The 9,514-nt window shown below is 38.9% G+C and overlaps 1 protein-coding gene across 1 annotated transcript in view; it reads left to right on the top strand.

Moving 5' to 3' along the window:
* KMT2A (lysine methyltransferase 2A) overlaps positions 1-9,514 on the top strand; it is a 95,902-nt gene that overhangs the window by 57,239 nt on the left and 29,149 nt on the right. The window contains 12 exon segments of the mRNA XM_017883057.1: positions 639-752; positions 1,188-1,372; positions 2,201-2,374; positions 3,420-3,530; positions 3,826-3,842; positions 3,844-3,897; positions 4,810-5,003; positions 5,370-5,476; positions 6,995-7,132; positions 7,400-7,558; positions 8,338-8,455; positions 8,865-8,943. Coding sequence (XP_017738546.1) covers positions 639-752; positions 1,188-1,372; positions 2,201-2,374; positions 3,420-3,530; positions 3,826-3,842; positions 3,844-3,897; positions 4,810-5,003; positions 5,370-5,476; positions 6,995-7,132; positions 7,400-7,558; positions 8,338-8,455; positions 8,865-8,943 — 1,450 coding nt within the window.

Genomic DNA, 9,514 nt, shown 5'->3' with positions numbered 1-9,514 from the left:
AAAAAAAAAAAAAAAAAAAGTTATATTAGAAAAAATATTAATATAATGAATACATTAAACCTATTATATTACTGACTTAGGATAATCATATAAAGTTCAGTATTTTAACTAAGATAAGCAGATCAGTTTGAAGAAGTTCATTAAGTAAAAAATAATAGAGGAGATCTCTGTATATAAAGAAAATTTATGAAGGTTATGCAGAGTACTGAATCTTAGGAAGTGCTCCTCTAAGCTCTAATGTAAATGCCCTAGAAATAAGGAAAAAGCTTACATGTACTGTTTCTGACTTCCATATTGCCACTTCCTTTTAAATATTTAAATACTTCTTTCAAATGTGTGAGAAATTTCTCTCTTCCATTCTTTTCTATTGTTTTATCTTGAAAATCTACCTCATGACCTTTATAAATGAAAACTAGTAAACTAAAGAAAACTAGTGGCGTATGAAGCTTTTCTATGAGTATTTGAGGGGTTCAGAATAATCTTGAGACTGCAGATATGTGAACATTCCACAGTAGATCCATGCTGGTGTTCATGATCCCAGAAGAAGATTTAGATTGGATTGGTATATGCAAGTCAAGGGCCGTAAAAACACATATATGTGAGCCAAAGCACTGCTGTAAACTTTGCTTTGCTTTCAGGAAACTTCTGTCCTCTCTGTGACAAATGTTATGATGATGATGACTATGAGAGTAAGATGATGCAATGTGGGAAGTGTGATCGCTGGGTCCATTCCAAATGTGAGAATCTTTCAGGTACAGAAGGTTGGAGTCTTTTTATTTCAGTTTTCTTCTTTATAGGTACTACTGCATTTATAAGCCTCTAGAGCACTTTAAACCTAAAATTATGGTTGTGTTGTTATTTGAAATCTCTAAATTTATTTTTTAGTTTCTAGAATAAGCAGCATTGTATTACATTTGTGCTCACTTATCGTGAATATATGCCTTTAAATATTTATTTGCTGTCCTTTGTGGGTTCCATAACCTGATTCTCAATAACCAAATTCAGGATTAGTGTTAATTAATAATGCCACTTTTTGAGATCAATATGTGTGATATCCATGAGAATATTAGAATCTTAATGTGGTGCCCAACATATGGCTTTATAGTAAGTTCAGTGGAATAGTTTCCTCTTCTTCCTGTCTCCCATTCTTCAGAGGACTTCATCATGGTAGGTTTTTGTTTTCTTAGATGAGATGTATGAGATTCTATCTAATCTGCCAGAAAGTGTGGCCTACACTTGTGTGAACTGTACTGAGCGGCACCCTGCAGAGTGGCGACTGGCCCTTGAAAAAGAGCTGCAGATTTCTCTGAAGCAAGTTCTGACAGCTTTGTTGAATTCTCGGACTACCAGCCATTTGCTACGCTACCGGCAGGTAGGCCAAGTCTCATTTTTTTTCTGAGAGCTTGTTCTTAGGTAGTTTTTACCTAGTATTTCTCTTGTTTTACTTCATTCTCCTCGCTTAATTTTTAGTTACTTGTTTTGACTATAACCATTAGGAAAATATTTAGAGCCAAGAGTAGGACCTGCTTTAGAGTAAGAAATGGGAAGGAGCTGTGTCTTCAACGGTCTTGCTGTTATAATGAGAAATTTGGACTTTATACTCTGAAGGTGATGGGGAGCCAGTGAAGCATTTCACCCAAGACAGTAACCTGATCAGAGTTGCTTCTTAGAAAAAATATTATTCTGACTGGAGTGGAGAAGAAGGACTGGAGATACCTGAGCCTAGAGGCAGGATTCGTAGTTAGGAGACAGTTATAGTAATCAATTGGAAAAACACTTTCTGTCTATGTAAGTTGTGAACTTTACACATTTATAAAGTAGTCATTAGAAGAACCATATGGATCACTTTAACTCAGAGCTAAGCTGCTGTTTTATCTTTTAATAGAGCTCCATTTTTTAAATAGGAAAGTTAGCTGCTTTCTATGTTATACTCAAAAGGAACTGAACACAGTTTCAGCTTCTTCATACTAGGTTTGGAAATTACCAAGAAAAGTTCCTAAGTTAGCCTAGCTAAGCTATTACATAACAGTCTCATTTTTAACTTTCCTTTTCTATTTGAGAAATCTGATTATTTTCATGTTCTTTGGAATATGAAATGAATATGAATCATTCAGTACCATCTTTATTAATTTTAATAGAATTTGCATGGACACCTTGGTTTTAGTGTTAGATAAAAGCAACATATCTTTCCTGGCAATAGGCTGCCAAGCCTCCAGACTTAAATCCCGAGACAGAGGAGAGTATACCTTCCCGCAGCTCCCCCGAAGGACCTGATCCACCAGTTCTTACTGAGGTCAGCAAACAGGATGATCAGCAGCCTTTAGATCTGGAAGGAGTCAAGAGGAAGATGGACCAAGGGAATTACACATCTGTGGTATGTTTCTACAGCGAGCCATCAAAATTTCTAGTGCCAGTGTAGCTTCCTTGGATCTGTGGGGCATGAGGCTGAGTATAAGTAAATTAAAAAATGATTTGTATTATATTTAGAAATGTCACATGGCTTTAGAAACCGAAAAATGTATGAGTTATTTTAGCTCTGTGTTTCAGAAGAAGGGTTATGATAGGGAAGGTAATGTCTTAAAATAGTTCTTTTATTTCACTTTCATCTCAGTTTTCTGAAAATTATTTTTATATTAAGAGGAAGCACTAACAAACTGTTGATGTGGAAAACGCTAATGTGAAATTAATTGATTCTCCCTCCCCTTTTGAGATCAGATCTGAATAATGTGCCTTTCTCTGTAAGGTCTTCATTTGTAGATAGATGCCTGTTAATTTTATGACTTTAAGAATGTATAGGAAATGATCATTTATTATCTCATGGTCTATATTTGCCATTCTGTTCTTTATTTATTATTATTTTTGAGATGGAGTCTCGCTCTGTTACCCAGGCTGGAGGGCAGTGACAGGATCTCAGCTCACTGCAACCTCCGCCTCCCATGTTCAAGTGATTCTCCTGCTTCAGCCTCCTGAGTAGCTAGGATTACAGGCATGCGCCATCATGCCTGGCTGATTTTGTATTTTTAGTAGAGATGGGGTTTCACCATGTTGGCTAAGCTGGTCTTGAACTCCTATCCTCAAGTGATCCACCCACATCAGCCTCCCAAAGTGCTGGGATTACAGGCGTGAGACACCGTTTACTTATTTTAATCCAAATTAAAAACTGTGGACCTGCTTGGATAATTTATCATGATACAGCCAATTTGTTTGCATTCTTACCTCATTAGCCTGGCATCTCTTAATTGCTACAGGTTAATTGTGAATTGAATCTCAAAGGTCTCAGCCAGAGAGTATTATACCACATTAAAATAGGGTACGAGTTTTCTGTTGGATCTCTGTGCTGGATGATTAGGGAGGAAAAAGGAAATGGTTTTGAGAACACACTGTTTTAAGAATAATTAACATTTTGTTTTTGTATACAGTTGGAGTTCAGTGATGATATTGTGAAGATCATTCAAGCAGCCATTAATTCAGATGGAGGACAGCCAGAAATTAAAAAAGCCAACAGCATGGTCAAGTCCTTCTTCATTCGGGTGAATGATATTACTAATTCATGGTTTTAATGCTTACCTATAAGTAACTACCCTGTGAATACAATGAACTTGTTCTCTTCTACTTTTTGCTTTGTCATGTGTATGAAACATCTTTGGTTTAATTTGATCCTCTGATTCTTTGAGAGGAATTTGGTGAGGTTGCCAGAGTGGATGGATCTTTCCCTTGGTCGCCTGAAATTATCCTCGTATTGACAGAGAAGCTGGTTTGAAGTTTTTTCATGTGGTATCTAAATGAATGTTTACATATTTACATTTTGTTTGTGTTTTATTTCAGCAAATGGAACGTGTTTTCCATGGTTCAGTGTCAAAAGTCCAGGTTTTGGGAGCCAAATAAAGTATCAAGCAAGTAAGTGAATTTAGCATCACTTTTTTTTTCTCCTCATCGGCTAGAAGTCTGAGAGTTCTCGTATTTCTAGATTGCAGTTTTCCTAAAGGTTTTAATACTAGAAATGAATTGGTTGAAATGCCTTTTCAGTGCTGTTTTGAGGACTACACTTAATGTTTGTTATAGGCAGTTCCCTTTTTGTTCTTTACTTTTGTATTTGTTTTATTGTAAGGAGCTTGGTTTAATTGTGACATGTACAATACATGTGTGATATAGCCATGTAGCTGGCCTTGTTATAAATGGGTTCTGTTTGACTGATAGTTCAAATGGTGCTTTGTACTGCTCTTGATTTTCCATATGTAAATTCTTTTGATTTGATTTGATTTGATTTGATTAATGTTTTTTTTGAGACGGAGTCTTGTTCTGTCGCCCGACTGGAGTGCAGTGGCGCGATCTCGGCTCACTACAACCTCTGCCTCCCTGGTTCAAGTGATTCTCCTCCCTCAGCTTCCCAAGTAGCTGGGACAACAGGCAGGCACCACCACGTCCAGCTAATTTTTGTATTTTAATAGAGGCTGGGTTTCACCATTTGGGCCAGGATGGTCTTGATCTCTTGACCTCGTGATCTGCCTGCCTCACCCTTCCAAAGTGCTGGGATTACAGGCGTGAGCCCCCATGTCTGGCCTCTTTTGATTTTTTGATAGGGTTATCATTTGTTTCAGCAAGTTTAACCAAGAGTCATATGTTGAGATATTTTTTAAAATATTAAGATCTGTGTACTTCTGCGGTTTTCCAAACGCTGTGACTTTTTCTTATATTCTGTGAATGGCTCGTACATGGGGCAACAGGTGATATCAAGAATTTGATTATTTTATACATTTCTAGGTATACTGTAGGAGTTCAATAAATGCTTGTTGAATCAATTATTTTCAGCAGTGGGATGTTACCAAACGCAGTGCTTCCACCTTCACTTGACCATAATTATGCTCAGTGGCAGGAGCGAGAGGAAAACAGCCACACTGAGCAGCCTCCTTTAATGAAGAAAATTATTCCAGCTCCCAAACCCAAAGGGCCTGGAGAACCAGACTCACCAACTCCTCTGCATCCTCCTACACCACCAATTTTGAGTAAGCCACCAAAAGGAGCGTCATCACCCATTTCCCTCTAGATGCAAATGATTGACTTTGTGAATCCAATTCACTAAAATTAGATATACTTGGATATCAGAAAGGAATTTTAAGGTCATCCTTAAATGTAATACCATCATTAATTTTGCTTCACTTGAAGTGTTAATGAGGACTTGATATAAATACTCTTGAGTATTGTAACATAGACAATGAGATAGCGTTACTCTGAACACTTTGAAAAGTGGTTATTTTGTAGGCTGTAGGCTATGTAAGCTGAATTGTTTTCTTTTTTCCTGGAAATCAGACATAGTATTGCCAATTTTAACTGGATCTCAAGGTATTGATGGGAGTCTTTTGGATTTCAAGGTACTGATAGGAGTCGAGAAGACAGTCCAGAGCTGAACCCACCCCCAGGCATAGAAGACAACAGACAGTGTGCTTTATGTTTGACATATGGTGATGACAGTGCTAATGTAAGTACTATGCGACACAGAGCCCTAGTTAATACATACCCCAAAAGAACTGTTTGTCCTTGTGTCTATACTTGATGACTGGGTGCCATTTCTTTAATGAACTTACTTACAACTTACTAATTTATAACTTTTATTTACCTATAACTTATTAACTTGTAACTTTTATTTATTTGTCACTTAGTTCAAACTTTTATTTATTTGGCACTTGGAGTTTTTTAATGATTGATTTTCTTGAATAAAAGGTGACTGATTTGCCTTAAATTAAACCCTTGATGTCTAGTAATTTCTAATGGAAGTCTCTCAAGAATATTTTGTGAAAGTTAATAAAATCTAAGTTGCATATTAAAAAGCTTATGTTTCATATAGGATAGCAGAATGGTTAAGAGCCCCAGTTCTGCCGCCTATCTGAACACATTTCTGTGCTTAACTGCCTACTTATTGACTTTGGCAAGTAGTTTAACCTATCTGACCCTCAGTTTCATCTTTAAAATGAAGATAATAATGCTTACCTCAGAGTGGTTGTGAGGATTAAATGACATAATGTATGTAAAGCCTCTATTTAGTGCCTGGCACACATAGTAAGCCTACAATTTTTTTAAAAAGTTTTGGGTTTTTTTTTTTTTTTGAAACGGAATTTCGCTCTTGTTGCCCAGGCTGGAGTGCAATGGTGCGATCTCAGCTCACTACAACCTCCGCCTCCCAGGTTTAAGCCATTCTCCTGCCTCAGCCTCCCGAGGAGCTGGATTACAGGCATGTGCCACCATGCCCGGCTAATTTTGTATTTTTAGTAGAGACGGGGTTTCTCCATGTTGGTCAGGCTGGTGATCCACCCACCTCATATACCAAAGTGGCGAGATTACAGGCGTGAGCCACTGTGCCCGGCCAAAAACTTTTAAATACAATCTGAGAGAACTGACTTTGAAATACAGTTTATAGACGTCAGTACACGTTTTTATAAACTTACCACCTATGGCTCTTTTGGTTTGTTTGTTTCCTTTTGAGACCAGGCCTCTCCCTGTCACCTAGGCTAGAGTACAGTGGCATGATCTTGGCTCACTGCAATCTCGGCTTCCAGGGCCCAAGCGATCCTCCTACCTCAGCCTCCTGAGGAGCTGAGACCACAGATGCGCACCACCATGCTGGCTAATTTTTTGTTTGTTTTTGTTGAGATGGAGTCTCCCTATGTTGCTCAGGCTGGTCTCAAACTCCTGGGCTCAAGAGATCCTACCGCTTCAGCCTCCCAAAGTGCTGGGATTATAGACGTGAACCACCATACCCAGCTCATTTTTTTATTCTCTAGATTTGTAAAATAGTTTCAGTCTATGGAAAAAGTAATCTAGAAAAGAAGGAAGTGGAAACAGCAACGTTGCAAAATGAATTCTGATTTCTGTGTGCCTCCCTACATTAAAGAATTACAGTTGCTTTCTTGAGGTTATCCTCACTGAAGAAAAGCTAATGCCGAGGAAAACCTCCTTTGGCATTATATTCTTTTGGAAAAAAGAAATCTCTATTTTATAGGATGCTGGTCGTTTGCTATATATTGGCCAAAATGAGTGGACACATGTAAATTGTGCTTTGTGGTCTGCGGAAGTGTTTGAAGATGATGACGGATCACTAAAGAATGTGCATATGGCTGTGATCAGGGGCAAGCAGCTGGTAAGACCTTATGGGTAAATTTTATGCAAGGGATTCCCTCTCAGTTTCCAGATATTCTTCCTGTGGGTGAATATAGCCTCACTGATATTTTTCATAGTGCCATCAGGGTAGTTAGCCAACAAGTATTGATATACATAATTCAGCAGACTACCAATAGATAAAATGAATTGTAGGAACTGTAGAATGGGATGAGTCTATAGAGGAGATGGTAAACGTCTTAAAACATCTGAAAGTCTGAATAGGGCTCTTTTCTTTTTGGATTTTTAGAGATGTGAATTCTGCCAAAAGCCAGGAGCCACCGTGGGTTGCTGTCTCACATCCTGCACCAGCAACTATCACTTCATGTGTTCCCGAGCCAAGAACTGTGTCTTTCTGGATGATAAAAAAGTATATTGCCAACGACATCGGGATTTGATCAAAGGCGAAGTGAGAGAGCTTTAGTTGCTTTTTTTTTTTAAAAAAAAAAGACTATTTTTTAGAGTAGTTTTAGGTTCACAGCAAAATTGACTGGAAGGTACAGAGATTTCCCATATACCCCCGCACCCACATATGCACAGCCTCCCCCATTATCAGCATCCCCCACCGGAGTGGTGCATTTGTTACAATGGATAAACCTACACTGGACACATGGTTATTACCTTGAGTCCGTAGTTTACATTAGCATTCACTCTTGGTGTTGTACATTCTGTGGGTTTGGATGAATATATAATGACATATATCCCCCATTATAGCATCATATGGAGTATTTTCACTGCCTTAAACATCCTCTGTGCTCTGCCTGTTCACCCCTGCCTCTCCCCAACCCTGGGCAAACACTGATGTTTTTATTATCTCCATAGTCTTGCCATTTGCAGAGTTTCACATAGTTGGAATCATATAGTACATAGCCTTTTCAGGCTGGCTTCTTCTGCTTAGCATTTAAGTTTCCTTCAAGTCTTTTCATGGCTTATTTAGTTGCTTTTTGAATTATTTAGAAATTCAAAAGAAAAATACAAAAATATAGCAAGATGATAAACTGTTTTGCTTTTCTATTAGGTGTTCCTAGAGGCACCATCTCTTTTGGGAAATACAGAAGTGTCCTGCTGAGTGAAACAGAAGGATGCTTTTGAGATATGCTGTGTGCCTTCCACTCTGAGACAGTCAGGATCATGAGTATAATGTGCAAAGGGACAGCCTGTTAACAGTTACCATGGGTTTTATTTAAGGTGGTTCCTGAGAATGGATTTGAAGTTTTCAGAAGAGTGTTTGTGGACTTTGAAGGAATCAGCTTGAGAAGGAAGTTTCTCAATGGCTTGGAACCAGAAAATATCCACATGATGATTGGTATGACCTAGCCTTAGTTATTGGGGAAGGCTGTATATATCATTGGGGAAATTTCTGGTCCTCAGTTATAAAATGACCCTCAGTGTGGTATCTCACGCCTGTAATCCCAGCACTTTGGGAAGCTGAGGCGGGCAGATCACTGGAGGTCAGGAGTTGGAGACCAGCCTGGCCAATGTGGCGAAACTCCATCTCTACTAAAAAAAAATTAGCTGGGAGTGGTGTTGCATCCCTGTAATCCCAGCTACTTGGGAGGCTGAGGCATAGGAATCACTTGAACCCCAGAGGCAGAGGCTGCCGTGAGCTGAGATTGCACCACTGCACTCTAGCCTGGGCGACAGAGTGAGACTCTCTCAAAAAAATAAAATGACACTCATTATCTCCTCTAATCAGTTCTTCTTTCCTTGGTCAGGCTCTATGACAATCGACTGCTTAGGAATTCTAAATGATCTCTCTGACTGTGAAGATAAGCTCTTTCCTATTGGATATCAGTAAGTAGCACTATAAAGAGAAGACAGCAGCCCCACAACCTGAACACACTGAAGGTCATTAAATGTAGAGGCATACTTGTTAGCTACTTTAAACTGCTACTAAGAATTAATTACTTAGTTTGCTAGTTCTCTGATTCATCTGCTTGTAGATTGGGACTAAAGCAGCATTTATGTTAGATGAATCCAGTTATAGAAGGAAAGCATTACTGACATCATTTCAGAATTACTTAAAAATAAAACCTAAGTAGAAAACACAAGGTCAGTCTCTTAAGATTCCTCCAAATTGCCGGGTGCAGTGGCTCAAGCCTGTAATCCCAGCACTTTGGGAGGCTGAGACGGGCGGATCACGAGGTCAAGAGATCGAGACTATCCTAGCTAACACTGTGAAACCCCGTCTTTACTAAAAAATACAAAAAACTAGCCGGGCGAGGTGGCAGGCACCTGTAGTCCCAGCTACTCAGGAGGCTGAGGTGGAGAACTGCTTGAACCCAGAGGCAGAGGTTGCAGTGAGCCGAGATCATGCCATTGCACTCCAGCCTGGGCGACAGGGTGAGACTCTGTCTCAAAAAAA

Source organism: Rhinopithecus bieti, unplaced genomic scaffold (genome assembly GCF_001698545.2).
Source record: "Rhinopithecus bieti isolate Rb0 unplaced genomic scaffold, ASM169854v2 scaffold_11964, whole genome shotgun sequence".
NCBI lineage: Eukaryota > Metazoa > Chordata > Mammalia > Primates > Cercopithecidae > Rhinopithecus > Rhinopithecus bieti.
This window is presented reverse-complemented; position numbering and strand designations above follow the sequence as displayed.